This window comes from Oncorhynchus masou, chromosome 15 (genome assembly GCF_036934945.1).
Source record: "Oncorhynchus masou masou isolate Uvic2021 chromosome 15, UVic_Omas_1.1, whole genome shotgun sequence".
Taxonomy (NCBI): domain Eukaryota; kingdom Metazoa; phylum Chordata; class Actinopteri; order Salmoniformes; family Salmonidae; genus Oncorhynchus; species Oncorhynchus masou.
Genome location: NC_088226.1, coordinates 57,942,702 through 57,957,614, shown reverse-complemented (window position 1 = coordinate 57,957,614; position 14,913 = coordinate 57,942,702). Strand labels below are relative to the sequence as shown.

Below are 14,913 nucleotides of genomic sequence, written 5' to 3'. Positions count from 1 at the left end.
ACTCAGTACTTTGGCAGCGATTACAGCATTGAGTCTTTTTGGGTATGATGTTACAAGCTTGGAATACCTGTATTTGGGGAGTTTCTCCCTTTCCTCTCCGCAGATCCTCTCAAGCTCTGTCGGGTTGGGTGGGGAGCGTTGCTGCACAGCTATTTTAAGGTCTCTCCAGAGATGTTCGATCGGGTTCAAGTCCGGGCTCTGGCTGGGCCACTCAAAGACATTCAGAGACGTGTCCCGAAGCCACTCCTGCATTGTCTTGGCTGTGTGCTTAGAGTTGTTGTCCTGTTGGAAGGTGAACTTTCGCCCCAATCTGAGGTCCCGAGTGCTCCGGAGCAGGTTTTCATCAAGGATCTCTCTGTACTTTGCTCCGTCCCTGCCGTTGAAAAACATCCCTAAAGCAGGATGCTGCCACCACCATGCTTCACCATATGGACGGTGACAGGTTTCCTCCAGACGTAACGCTTGGCATTCAGGCCAAAGAGTTCATTCTTCGTTTCATCAGACCAGAGAATCTTGTTTTTCATGGTCTGAGAGTATTTTGGTGCCCTTTGGAAGACTCTAAGCGGGCTGTCATGTGCCTTTTTACTGAGGAGTGGCTTCTGTCTGGCCACTCTACCATAAAGGCCTAATTGGTGAAGTGATGCAGATATAGTTGTCCTTCTGGAAGGTTCTCTCATCTCCAACAGAGGAGCTCTAGAACTCTGTCAGGGTGACCATCAGGTTCTTAGTCAACTCCCTGACCAAGGCCCTTCTCCCCCGATTGCTTAGTTTTGGCGGGCGGCCAGCTCTAGGAAGAGTCTTGGTGGTTCCAAACATCTTCCATTTAAGAATGATGGGGGCCACTGTGTTCTTGGGGACCTTCAATGCTGCAGAAATGTTTTGGTACCATTCCCCAGATCTGTGCCTTGACACAATCCTGTCTCTGAGCTCTATGGAACATTTCTTTGACCTCATGGCTTGGTTTTTGCTCTGACATGCACTTTCAACTGTGGGACCTTATATCGACAGGTGCTTGCCTTTCCAAATCATGTCCAATCATTTGAATTTACCACAGGTGGACTCTAATCAAGTTCTAGAAACATCTCAAGGATGATCAATGGAAACAGGATGCACCTGAGCTCAATTTTGATTCTCATAGCAAAGGGGCTGAATACTTATATAAATAAGATCATTTTTTATTATTCTTTTTTTAATGTGCAAACATTTCTAAAAACCTGTTTTGGCTTTGTCGTTATGGGATATTGTGTGTAGATTACGGAGGGGATTTTTTTCTTTCCCCCATTTTAGAAAAAAGCTGTAATGTAACAAAATGTGGAAAAAGTCAAGTAGTCTGAATACTTTCCGAAGGCACTGTATATCAGCCCCGCATCGACAAGGACTGTGGGGACCTTTCACAAGACTGACACAGCACCTGAATCACACAATTGTGTGGGCCAGAGGAGCCATCATGTGAAAAGATAAATCAGTGATCCAATACCTGTCTAAGTTCAGTTCCTTCTAATAAAGTCAGAAGAGGTATGTCGCCCAGTGCACAGAATGTCCAAATTGTTCCGAGTTAATTCAGTTTTAAACCCAATTAAGAAATTATGCAGAATATGATTGTTGATCTTCTTTACACCAATATTTGATTGGGTAATTGGTTATCCATAACAAAATGTACAATCACATGACACGATCACCACAGGAACACGGTGGTGGTCATGCATCAAAACCCACTGATTCTTTAAGCGCTGCTATGTATTGGTGGCCCAGCTTTGCAGCTGTGCAAATGAAAGACACAGTGTCGTTCGAGGCAAGGGATGGAAAGTTGGCCACAAATGGAGGAGTAACATACAAGTTACTAACTGAAAATGGAATGGTAAAAATAATAGCAGAGGTTAGCTGAGAGAAAATAATGAATGGAAAAGTTTCTCTCCTGTATTGTGTGTGTTCAAATAACAAGCTGTTCATCTTTATAGAGATGTAATACTAAGGGGGAAATGCCACATATTGACCAGATTTACCATCTCTGGCAATGCTTAGTGACCCCCGGTATGGAACAACATCCAGGGTAACATATGAGCAATTCCATAGTAACAGAGTGATGCTGAGACTTCTCAATTTAAAATGTATGCCAAACAAAAACCAATGACTGCGAAGTTAAACAAACCAAGTCTATGCACAAGGATGACTTTTAACAATTTCCACTGAAAATGATGGTGAAGCGTGATTCATCAAACCAGAGAACGCGTTTGCACTGCTCCAAAGTCCAATTGAGTCAAGCTATACACCACTCCAGCCGATGCTTGGCATTGCACATGGTGATCTTAAGCTTGTGTGTGGCTGCTCTGTCATGGAAACCCATTTCATTAAGCTCTCGACAAACAGTTCTTGTGCTGATGTTGCTTCCAGAGGCAGTTTGGAAATCGGTAGCGAGTGTTGCAACGGAGGACAGACAGTTTGCACGCACTACATGCTTCAGCACTCGGTCCCGTTCTGTGAGCTTGTGTGGCTAGCATGGCTTGTGGCTAACATTAGTCAGCTTGAGCTAGCTACCGAGCTAGCATTCGAACTCGGTAGCACAGAGTAGATTCTCCATATGACATTGAGAAATAGTGCATTGTGGGTAATTTAGAAGATATCTGGAAATTAGTTAATAAATATTTAAAAACAGAACTATGTTTTTACTTAGAAGTATTTTTTAAATGTTTACTAGGCAAGTCAGTTAAGAACAAATTCTTATTTACAATGACAGCCTACACTGGCCAAAACCGGACAACGCTGGGCCAATTGTGCACCGACCTATGGGACCCAATCACTGCCGGTTGTGATACAGACTGGATTTGAACTAGGGTGTTTGTAGTGATGCCTCTAGCACTGGGGTGCAGTGCTGTGACAGCTGTGCCACTCGGTAGCCCGTCAGCAACGGGTGTGGCTGAAATAGCCAAATCCACTAAATTGAAGGGTGTGTCTACATACTTTTAGCCATGAAGTGTACATTTCAGCATAATTGTTACCTTATAATTTTCCATATGCAAATCCATGTGTGCATACATTAACTCATGTCACCTCTGAACTTGTATGACGTGACCTGCCTCGCCTTACAAAGATTCAGCCTAATAGCAAAGTGACAAAAGTATCTTGAAGCTCACTCCCTTCATGCTTTCATGCTGATATATGTGACACATCTGTATTCAAACCCAGGGTCGTTTACCACCATGTAACACCTAGCATGAATAGCAAAGCTAGACATTAATGACACCATTGTCATCCTGGGTGAGAATTTTCTTCAGCAGTTGGAGGAAGTAATGTAATGCTTAGAGCAGAGAAACAATACGATTGTTTACATTGGGCAATTTGCTCCGTAGCTCTGTTGAGACTCAGGGAGCTCAAACAGGACAACTGCCACAGCTGAATGCGTTATAGTGCAGAGGGGCATGCTATGTGGACATAGCTTTAACTCATATCTCAAACTCTCCCCAGAAAGAGGTTCACTATTTCAGGCTTGAGATAAATCACGTTGGCTGCAAAAAGAATCATGCTGTATTTAGATGTGAGAACTATAATTTTCATCATCACTCTTTCCTGACCGGTTACTTGTTAATTTAACTCCCTCTCAAATACTACACAACAAATATTTTGCACCGCCTTCATTGTCTTTAGAAACACTTTCCATTGGCTTAGTCCCAATGTTCCATGATTGCCACAAACCGCTTATGTAAATATCAAGTGGTTAACGAATAATTAGTGTTTCATTGGCGAACAACCCCCTCTGATCCCCGTCTACTCTGTTAGACCCCTCCCACGTAGAGCCGCCCTGAAGACTAGACCCCTTTTGAAAGAGAGCACAGGGGAAAGATACGAATTTATGTCTAATTTCCCGCAGCTACTGCGTTGATGAGCAGCAGTCGAAGAACTCCATTCTAACTGAATGGATTGGCATGGGGAGAAGCGGACCTCAAAACTTGGCTAAGCGGCAGCTTTGGAATTATATTAATTGCACGATGGCTTTACTTTCGCTGCTACTCAGACCAGGTAAGGCAACATTCATATGTGATGCAAGCAAAACATTTTCCCCGCATCGCGAATGGATGATGGAAAACTTTCTTGGCTGTGCTAAAGATGAGCGAGACTTGTTCACAAAAACACTCGCTTTCTTAAATATTTCTGAACTAAAATATGGCAGTGTGTTTTGTTTACAGTATATGTATGTACATGTAGTTGTAGCTATTTACTGTTTGACAGTTACTATAAGTTAAATCGGTCATCAGCGGACTTTTGCTGTGTGCCTAGACCTTCAAATATAACGGTAGTCATTGGCCTATACCAGGCTAGCAGCCATCGTCGCGAACCAACCTGCTGCTGTTGCTAGTTAGCTGGCTAGACAACACGAGCTACTTCGGTCGAACTTTTAGCTACATTCTCTAAATCCGTCAAGTAACATTAATCACGAGCAGTCTTCAATTATGTATTTTTTTTCACGATCGTAGTTATACTTTATCGATACAATATTCACACACAAAGTCTTGAATAAAGTTCGAGCTTGTAGAAGTCCGCTAATAAAGATCGTTAGCATTTGGCTTGATAACCTATTGACGTTGTATTCAAACATGTTGCTTGTACAAAGTAGCAATACATTGCTAATACGTTTTAACACGTAACACGCTAACCAACTGTTAGTGCCGTGACTAGTTTACCTTTCAAAATGAAACTTTAGATGGTGTTGTGTTCATGCTTCATTTGTTACCATGCATGGCATGGTGTCAGACTTCTCGGCCTCTGAATGTGTCCATCGTGCAGTAACTTGACGTGCTTTTTCGCCTGAGCTTTGTTGTGTGCATGCGCGATACATCGTCAGACGTTTGGATGCTTTGTTACCAAAACATGCATCTAACTAACGAATCAGTGTGTATGTGTGGTGATTTGCCTTTTGACTTTAAACTCGCATAATATTACCTACACAAGTTTCACTCACAAAAAGAGTGGTAGAAATTGGAAGGTCAACAAATCAATGGGGCGTTTCTCCATAGATCATTATATAAACTTCACATAAAGTTGGGCGCTATGAATTCTAATTTAATGGATTTCATTTAGCCACGTTTACGCATTGCAAAACAGTAGTAGCCTATATTAGTGATAGTTGAATCATTTTCAATGTAGTTCAGCATAATTATCATGAAATATTTATTGTCCATTAATCACCCCCAGTTAAATTATTACTTCCCCATAATGTGGTAGACTGCTATGACATGGTTATTGTGCATTTTGAGTGTATTCATGTACATAAGCAGGATGATGATATGTCATATCCAGTATTATAAGAATTACTTGCCTTGTTTACATATTAAAGCCATCCTCTATTCCACAGATTAGTTCAGTTTATTTCGTTTCCCTTAAATTGTTCTCAAGCCTATTGAAATATGTTGTTATAAATGCAAATTTGTCATATTCTCTTCTTAATCCTTTCCCATGTTTTCCGCACATGGTTGTCACATTGCCTCTTGTCAAAGGCTGGCCATAAAGAGCCTTTAGAGATAGACATGGTTGTTCATAGCTCTATATGCCGTGATTGTCAAAAATGGACAATCATAGCTGAGTTCGGTGACCCCAGTGCTTGCAGGGAGATCATTGGCGGAAATCAGACGAGGGATGGTAAAATGCTTCTGAGTTGACCTCACACTCATCTCAGTTTTGATTAACAGTTGCCAAGACCCATGTGGGCTTCAGTTACTAGAGAATTTATTCACACAGTTTGCAACCAAGGATCTTTTCGGACTGTCTGGGAAAAATATTTCAATATTTTTATTATTGGCAAGTTGCCCTTTGGATTTAATCATGCCCTTTGGATTTAAAACAGTTTGGAGGATTTGTTGATTAGCCTATGTCAGCTCTTCTTTCAATGTTAATAAAAAACATTGTTTATATTTCTGTTTTCAGTCTTATTGAGGCTGTTTATTTAAGTGTGTTATACCTGTGACATCTTATGACACTTGCACAGGCATTATGTTGATGTAATGCAAATGCACCTGGCATCTAGAGCTTCAAGATAAGATATAATATTCTCAAAACATCAAACATTGGAATACATAGTCTCCTTGTCGCCCCCAACATATTCACTGGCAGATGCACAGTACTGAGTAATAACTTCACACAGGAAGTGCCACATTTATACAATCCCAACATCCTTGGCCAGCTGTTGCTCAATGCTGAACAAGCACGGCTCTTTGTGCAGTTCATCTTGGGTCTGAATTCAGCCTCTTGTACAGTGGTCATGTGCCATGCTCCTTAATGCCCCCCATATTGACCCAGCAACAGCCAAACCATATTCAACACCCTTAAGCAAACTACACAGATTGGCTTCCTCCAGCAGTGAAGCACTGTGTTATTTCAGTGAGGGTGAGTTGAGGGAAATAAGTTTGGACTGACCATTCCCGTGTGGGCTGGCTGGTGGAGTTGGGTTTTAATGAGCTCTTTATTGAAGTAAACTCCATAGGTGGAAAGGTTTGGCTGTCCTGCTGCACGTAGCTAGGTTGTACAGCTGATGTGTTTAATTCACTATAACAAAGTCATTAGGTAGTGAACAAACTATTAAGAGTGTTTTCTATTGGACATCTCTTTTATTATATGGTCGTTACAGTTGTGTTAAGCAGTTTTTTCATTATCAATGTTCACTCTTACAATGAGTTGAGACACAAAACACATTCGTATACACTACCATGAACTAGGCCAAGCTATATCTTCGCTTTGACTTACACATGAATGGTTCAAGTTCTAAATAAAATACTTTCCTCCTAATGGTTCTGGTCACCTGTTATTGGGGGGTTGTTGACAACTTTAGCGATGATAAACATGTAACACCTGCCTACTGTTTCCTCCCTCCCCACAGCACACTGCCAGCAGTGCCGTATCCAGCGCTGCAATGCGGAGTACGTGGCCTCTACCTCGCCCTCTAGTGGTCTCCAAGAGGACTCCCTGTCCGATGTGGACTACTGCATCGCCCTGCGTGCCTACGCCCTGTGTACCCGACGCACAGCGCGCAGCTGCAGGGGCGACCTGGTCTACCACTCAGCTGTGTTCCGCATCAAGGAGCTCTTCTCCCAGCAAAACTGCTCCAGCGACGGACCCACCTCCTCGGCCAAGGCCACCAGCACCTCCAGGCCGGCCGTGTCCGAGCTATGCGACTACGAGAGCCGTGTGCTGGCCTTGGGCCCCGCAGGCCAGGGGAAGAAGTACGCCCACTGTGGATTATTCGGGGACCCGCACCTGCGGACATTCCGCGACGAATTCCAGACGTGCAAGGTGGAGGGGGCATGGCCACTCATCGATAACCGCTACCTGTCAGTGCAGGTGACTAACGTGCCTGTTGTCCTGGGCTCCAGTGCCACCGCCACCAGCAAGGTAAGCTGTGCTATGGGTTCACATCTGGTCATGTTGCTGACAGTAATGTAATTAAAACACTGAAAAACTTAGGTCTCAATCATAACAAAGATACCTGCATATTTAATGTACAGTACCAGTCAAACGTTTGGACACACCTACTCATTCAAGGGTTTTTCTTTATTTTTACTATTTTCTACATTGTAGAATTATAGTGAAGACATTTAAAACTATGAAATAACACATGGAATCATGTAGTAACCAAAAAAAGTGTTAATTTCTTGACGCTACCCATCCCTGAGAAATAGGCAGTTTCAAATGGGTATGGTTTTTTTTGTCAAAAAAGAAAATACTGCCCCCTACACGCAAAAGGTTAAACAAATCAAAATATATTTTATATGGCCTCCCAGGTGGCGCAGTGGTTAAAGGCGCTGTACTGCAGCGCCAGCTGTGCCACCGGCTGTGCCACCAGAGACTCTGGGTTCGCGCCGAGGCTCTGTCGTAACTGGCCGCGACCGGGAGGTCTGCGACGCACAATTGGCCTAGCGTCGTCTGGGTTAGGGAGGGTTTGGCCGGTAGGGATGTCCTTGTCTCATCACGCACCAGCAAATCCTGTGGCGGGCCTGGGCGCAGTGCACGCTAACCAAGGTTGCCAGGTGCACAGTGTTTCCTCCGACACATTGGTGCGGCTGGCCTTCGGGGAGGATGCGTGCTGTGTTAAGAAGTAGTGTGGCTTGGTTGGGTTGTGTATCGGAGGACGCATGATTTTCAACCATCATCTCTCCCGAGCCCGTACGGGAGTTGTGCGATGAGACATGATAGTAGCTACTAACATTTGGATACCATGAAATTGGGGAGAAAAAGGGGTAAAATGTAAAAATATATATTTCATATTTGAGTTTCTTCAAAGTAGCCACCCTTTGCCTTGATGACAGCTTTGCACAGTCTTGGCATTCTCTCAACCAGCTTCATGAGGTAGTCTCCTGGAATGCATTTCAATTAACTGCACTGACAGGTAGCCTTGTTAATTTGTGGAATAGCGTTTGAGCCAATCAGTTGTTGTGACAAGGTTGGGGTGCTATACAGAAGATAGCCCTATTAGGTGAAAGACCAAGTCCATATTATGGCAAGAACAGCTCAAAGAAGCAAAGAGAGACTACAGTCCATCATTACTTTAACCTCTCTAGGCTAGGGGGCGGTATTTTCATGTCCGGATGAAAAGCGTTCCCAAAGTAAACTGCCTGCTACTAGGGCCCAGAAGCTAGGATATGCATATCATTGGAAGATTTGGATAGAAAACACTCTGAAGTTTCTAAAACTGTTTGAATCATGTCTGAGTATAACAGAACTTATTTGGCAGGCGAAACTCCAAGGACAAACCAACTAGGGAAAATATTCTTTCAGGTCACTCTTTTCAATGGGTCATTCTATTGGGATCTAGATTTCTAAGGCACTTGCTTGCAGTTCCTATCACTTCCACTGGATGTCAACAGTCTTTAGAAATTGGTTGATGTTTTTCCTTTGTGTAATGAAGAAGTAGGGCTGTTCAGAACGAGGGTCGACCCTAGTGTACTGTTTGTCAGGGGCGCACGACCTGAAAGCTCGCTCCACTTTGTTTTTATCCACTATTGAACGCAGTTTATCCCGTCTTACATTTTATCGATTATTTACGTTTAAAAATACCTAAAGTTGTATTAGGAAAGTTGCTTGAAATGTTTGGGCAAAGATTACAGGTAACTTGTTAGATATTTTGTAGTCATGTTGAGCGAGTTGGAACCGGTGTTTTTCTGGATGAAACGCACCAAATAAATTGACATTTTGGATATATGACAACGGAATTAATCAAACAAAAGGACCATTTGTGATGTTTATGGGACATATTGGAGTGCCAACAGAAGAAGCTCGTCAAAGGTAAGGCATGAATTATATCGTTATTTCTGAGTTTTGTGTCGTGCCTGGCGGGATGAAATATTGACATTATAGTTCAGTTGCAAAAAACCATAAAGCGCTATGATGAAACTGGCTCTCATGAGGACCACCACAGGACGGAAAACCGAGTTACCGCTGCTGCAGAGGAAAGGTTCATTAGGGTTAACTGCACCTTAGATTGCAGCCCAAATAAATGCTTCACAGAGTTCAAGTAACAGACACATCTCAACATCAACTGTTCAGAGGACACTGCGTGAATCAGGCCTTCATGGTCGAATTGGTGTTGGTGCAAAGAAACCACTACTAAAGGACACCAATAATAAGAAGAGACTTGCTTGGTCCAAGAAACACGAGCAATGTACATTAGATCATGAGCAATGAACATTAGACCGGTGGAAATCTGTCCTTTGAGATGATGAGTCCAAATTTGAGATTTTTGGTTCCAATCACCGTGTCTTTGTGAGACAAAGAGTTGGTGAAGGATGATCTCTGCATGTATGGTTCCAACAATGAAGCATGGAGGAGGCAGTGTGGGGGTGTTTTGCTGGTGACACTGTCTGTGATTTATTTAGAATTCAAGGCACACTTAACCAGCATGGCTACCACAGCATTCTGCAGCGATACGCCATCCCATCTGGTTTGCGCTTAGGACTATCATTTGTTTTTCAACAGGACAATGACCCAACACACTTCCAGGCTGAGTAAGGGCTATTTGACCAAGAAGGAGGGTGATGGAGTGCTGCATCAGAAGACCTGGCCTCCACAATCACCCGACCTCAACCCAATTGAGATGGTTTGGGATGAGTTGGACCACGGAGTGAAGGAAAAGTATCCAACAAGTGCTCCGTATATGTGGGAACTCCTTCAAAACTGTTGGTAAAGCATTCCTCATGAAGCTGGTTGAGTGAATGCCAAGAGTGTGCAAAGCTGTAATCAAGGCAAAGGGTGGCTACTTTGAAGAATCTAAAATTTACAGTATATTTTGATTTGTCTAACACTTTTTTGGTTACTACATGATTCCATATGTGTTATTTCATTGTTTTGATGTCTTCACTATTATGCTACAATGTAGAAAATAGTAAAAAAAATAAGAAAAATGAGTAGGTCTGTCCAAACTTTTGACTGGTACTGTATGTCATACATTGAACGATGGTTAAATATATAGAAATATTATCTCAAGTTAGGAATCAATCTGTCTCTACTGCCTCCAGGCACCCTACCTCTGACCTTTTCTCTTCCAGACACCAGTGGAAAGATTGGGTCATTCAGTGGGGTTGGATCAGGGACATGCTTGAGCGCTTTACCTTTAACACATGGGTAGTCATGTGGTAGTGATTAACGCTTGTTCAAACATTTTCCTCTCCCACAGTTGGATAACCTTTTTCAGCTCTCTCGTCAAATAATTAACAGGTCTTTTTGTGTAAATATGAAATTATTTGGAAAAATAACGACGTTGTCCGGTAGAAGCAGCATATTTTTGATTCTACTGATTGAGTTTGTCTTTGCTTAATATAATCTGATCCCTGAAGTCTGAATTTAAGTCTGGTTCTTTGGCTATATTTATACTGAAGACCATACTTGGAGCTCAACGTATTATTTGTAGATATGCACTAGATGAATAAAACACTTGGTAGACACTAAAAAGTAGGCCTACTATCAATTTTACTAGTGCTAGCCCACCTTGCCACATTTGCCTATTTTCTAAGAGAATCTATTTTCATCAGTACTGTTATTTTCAGCTCATGTGAATTACAAGCAACAGCACTAACGATTTGGTTTTGGACTAGCCAGATTGAGAAAACCAATAGAAATTGGCCTAGGCCAAATCATATAGGCTAGATTCTATAAAAACAAAGTTATACTAACTGTGGTCTGCAAGTTTCTTTCATATCAGAGTTTGTTGAAATCCATGAACCTCAAGAAGTTTACTAAATAACCTTCGCTAAATTGCATATGCGTTTTCAAAGTTTTTACCTTTATTTAACTAGGCAAGTCAGTTAAGAAAATATTCTTATTTTCAATGACTGCCTAGGAACAGTGGGTTAACTGCCTGTTCAGGGGCAGAACAACAGATTTGTACCTTGTCAGCTCGGGGATTTGAACTTGCAACTTTCCGGTTACTAGTCCACTAGGCTACCCTGCCACCCAAACACTACTATAGAGAGAACCGTTTGAACAGATTTCAGACCCAACTATTTAAAATAGTTTTGAGTGCATGTGAGGAGGAAAATACAAAGCTGTAAGTCAGGGCGCTGGTGCCAACACCCGCATGCCACCACCATCTGCTTGAATTGGGGTAATTTTCAACTGTTACATTACAGAAAGGAAATCGTTCATCAAAAACAGTATCCCCTTAACTGTAAAGTTAACCATAGCCACCTCTTTTAAGAACAGCTTTGAAGAAATGTCGGCCTAGTACAAAATATCCAGACTGGACTCCAGAGTTGTCAGAGAGTAGTCCAGACCCTGTGGCAGTTGTAGTGGAAGGTATTTCTGATTTATGGGTCTATCAGACAGCTGGGTTTGTTTGATCCTGCACTCTCTCAAGAAAAAGTATGGAGCCGTACATATGCAATGGTTTATGACATTTACATTGATATTTGTTTTAGAAAGCACATATTGAGTAGGCCTAGTTGTTTCTTTGGGGTTGATTATCTCTAAATTGGTGGGACAAGACATGTTTTCTAGTCCATATTTACTGTAAAATAAAGGGCATAATGAATATTTCTGCTCACGGTGCTTTCCTTCCTTCAGATTACACAATAGTTGTATACCTTTTCCAAGAGAAAGACAGGAATTTGGGTTTTCAAACATTGAAATGAACTGTTCCCCTTGTCATAAAAAGTGAAGGTCCTACTGACATACTGTGGCTCAACATAGTATTACACCTTTTGAATGCTTCTGATGGTTCTGCTGCTTAGTAGACCTATTAGTAATCTGTGTACCTGTATGCAGGACACAACTTTCAACAGATTTTTACCTTCATGCAGTACTATTGAAAGAGTAGAAGGGTAGATGTTAATTGAATTGCCTCCAATTAAATCAGGAACGGACTTTCATTCACTGGCATTGTTTGTGTCTTTCAGATAACAGTGATCTTCAAGTCGTACCATGGCTGTACGGAGCAGAAGGTGTACCAGGCCACCACAGAGGACCTACCCTCTGCCTTCCAGGATGGCACACGGAGTGGCGGGGAGGGGGGCAGTCTGTGGATCGTAGAGAAGGGCGGCTCCGGGGGCCGCCTGGTGAAGATCCAGGCCCGCTACATCGGGACGTCCATCATAGTGCGCCGGGTGGGCCGATACCTTACCTTTGCCATCCGCATGCCGGAGGACACCCTTGACTTTTCTGAGGAGAACAGTGGGCTGCAGCTCTGTCTGCACGGATGCCCGCGCAACGAGCTCATCAAGGAGCACATGCTGGGGCGCCAGCCTCTTCACCCCCGCCTCCCGGGCTCTGGGTCTAACCCCAAGCTGGGGCCCCTCCTTCCCCCACACCAGACCTACACAGTGGAGCACGCCACGGCCAAGTGCAGGGAGACCCTGCAGGTGGAGGACGTGTACTTCCAGTCCTGTGTGTTTGACCTGCTCACCACGGGGGACCCTGAGTTCTCCATGGCAGCCTACGGGGCCCTGGAGGATCTGAAGGCCCTTCCTCCCAGCAAACTGAAGCAGAACTCTCCGAGGACTCCTCGTGTCCAACTCAATAGAGGCGGGCCACACATACTGGCTACAGCCACCCCCAGTCTGGTCACATTCCTGCTTCTGGTTCTGCTGCTTTTGTAAAGGGAAAATAGTACTCAAAGTTGAAGTGACCCCAGCTTGAGGACAGAGTGCCTAGAAGTCAGAGATGTTTTTCTTTTGCATGTGTGAATGTTGTGGTTCTTTTCCTGTCACTGAACCGTTTGAAGGATTTAACACTTAAAAAGGATCCCAATGCTTCTTGTCCCCCAAATACATGATGGCTGCCAGCATCTGCCACTTAATTGAGTATGAGTCTGAATGCACACAATCATGTGGGATCTGTCGATGGTTAAGTGCGTAATGCTCTTTCCATTTTCACACTGTTTGTAAATTGGATTAAGACTGTTACAGGATGCTTGAAATGTGAAATTCATCATAACACTGTTGTTGTCTGTGAGCCTGGATGTAAGACAGCTTTATCAAAAGTCATCTTTGTAAATATTTCATGTTTGTTGGGAATACGTCACGATGCACACAACCCTGCCAGACATCACAATCATAGAAAGTAGGCCTATCAGGCTGAAGATGGTGAAAATGGTCTATTATAGTGCAGAGACCTTTGTGGAAATGAGACACAATCTTCTTTACAGTATCATCATTTGGCACCAAACAGTTAACACTACACATTTAGTTCCTCTGTGTTGTCATATTTACTTATGTTTCTTAAATGGGATGATCCAACAACTAACTGAAAATACTACCTATCCATATGTATTTGGTTTAAGTGTGATATTCTCTGTACTTTTCACTGCATCCAAGTGTGATAGTTATCAGTTAGGTGAAACACTCCCTCTTCAAGCTGCTTGGCTTTCAGTTTTTAAAGGTAAAGAAACAAAATCTCTATATAATAATATATTGAAAGAGTGTATATATGTGTTTTATATTGTGTACATTTTCCTGTGTATAGATGTTTTAACTGTACTATGTTTTATTGTTGTGATTAGATAGGTATTTTAACATTCTTGTATGAAAAGTTAACTAATATGTGTTTTACCTTAGCTGTCATTTTCCATATTAAAAAGTGTTGGACACCAGGGCTTAGTTTGTTTGTTAGTTTTTCCATCCACCTTTCAATGCTGTCTACTGCACTAGATGGGTTTTGCTAGTGCAAATCTGTCAATTCTTTGCGTTTTCCTAAATGGTTGTATTTTGGATTTAGCATAGGCCATTGACTGTTTCTGAGTGCAACTAATAAAAATGCTCTAATTGGTGGGATAAAACCCATAAGAAACTGCCACAGCCTTTGCACCACTGATGGATAAGACCCATTTCTCAGTTTCGGATAAAGTGAAACACTTTCGAAAAACACCCTGGATATATTTAAAATGAAGGCATTAGGTGTTCAGGTTGTGTTGAACGAGGGGGACATTTGTGTCATGGACCGTGTGGAAGGGATTTACTTGCCAATAGAAAATATAACACATTTCTGCTGCGCACTGGAGCCTATTCCACAGATTGACAAGCCAGCGATATTGATGGCTTTCCCTCGAGCCCGTCCAGCCCACTTTCCTGTTGATTAAATGGAGATCTAGATTTAAGTAGTTCTGAAATTAATTTGGATTAAGCAAATTGGGTAACTAGTATTTTTTTTATGCCAAGATCTGTGCCAAATAATTTAGAATTTGACAAATAGTGAGGGACAAGGTTTTGTCTCCAAGTGAGGAGAGAACCTCATTTTGTTTGTTTTGTTAGGAACTTATAGGCTATTCCTGAACTGGCAACTACAAAATATGGTTAACAGAAGGGTGTGTATAGCACTCTGAAAGTACCATTCATAGAAGCATAGTCAATGGTTATATTAAGGTAATAATCCAGGTTTTCCAAGTCTGTAGGCTATAGGTGCCCTCTTCCTGCATACAGAACATGCCATGGTTATTATTCCACT

General features: G+C 42.4%; 1 protein-coding gene across 1 annotated transcript; it reads left to right on the top strand.

The window, feature by feature from the left end:
* Positions 1–3,707: 3,707 nt before the first annotated feature.
* Positions 3,708–14,064, top strand: LOC135556535 (repulsive guidance molecule B-like). Its single transcript, XM_064989827.1, has 3 exons — positions 3,708–4,014; positions 6,866–7,377; positions 12,372–14,064. The coding sequence occupies exons 1-3, from the start codon at positions 3,921–3,923 to the stop codon at positions 13,068–13,070; spliced, it is 1,305 nt and encodes a 434-aa protein (XP_064845899.1). The 5' UTR covers positions 3,708–3,920; the 3' UTR covers positions 13,071–14,064.
* Positions 14,065–14,913: the final 849 nt, after the last annotated feature.

What these genes read in the sequence shown, in the direction of transcription:
- LOC135556535 (XM_064989827.1), top strand. Translation starts at nt 3,921, where the DNA reads ATGGGGAGAAGCGGACCTCAAAACTTGGCTAAGCGGCAGCTTTGGAAT. An exon ending in TTCGCTGCTACTCAGACCAG is followed by an intron (nt 4,015 to 6,865) that starts GTAAGGCAACAT and finishes CCCTCCCCACAG; the next exon opens with CACACTGCCAGCAGTGCCGT. An exon ending in GTGCCACCGCCACCAGCAAG is followed by an intron (nt 7,378 to 12,371) that starts GTAAGCTGTGCT and finishes TGTGTCTTTCAG; the next exon opens with ATAACAGTGATCTTCAAGTC.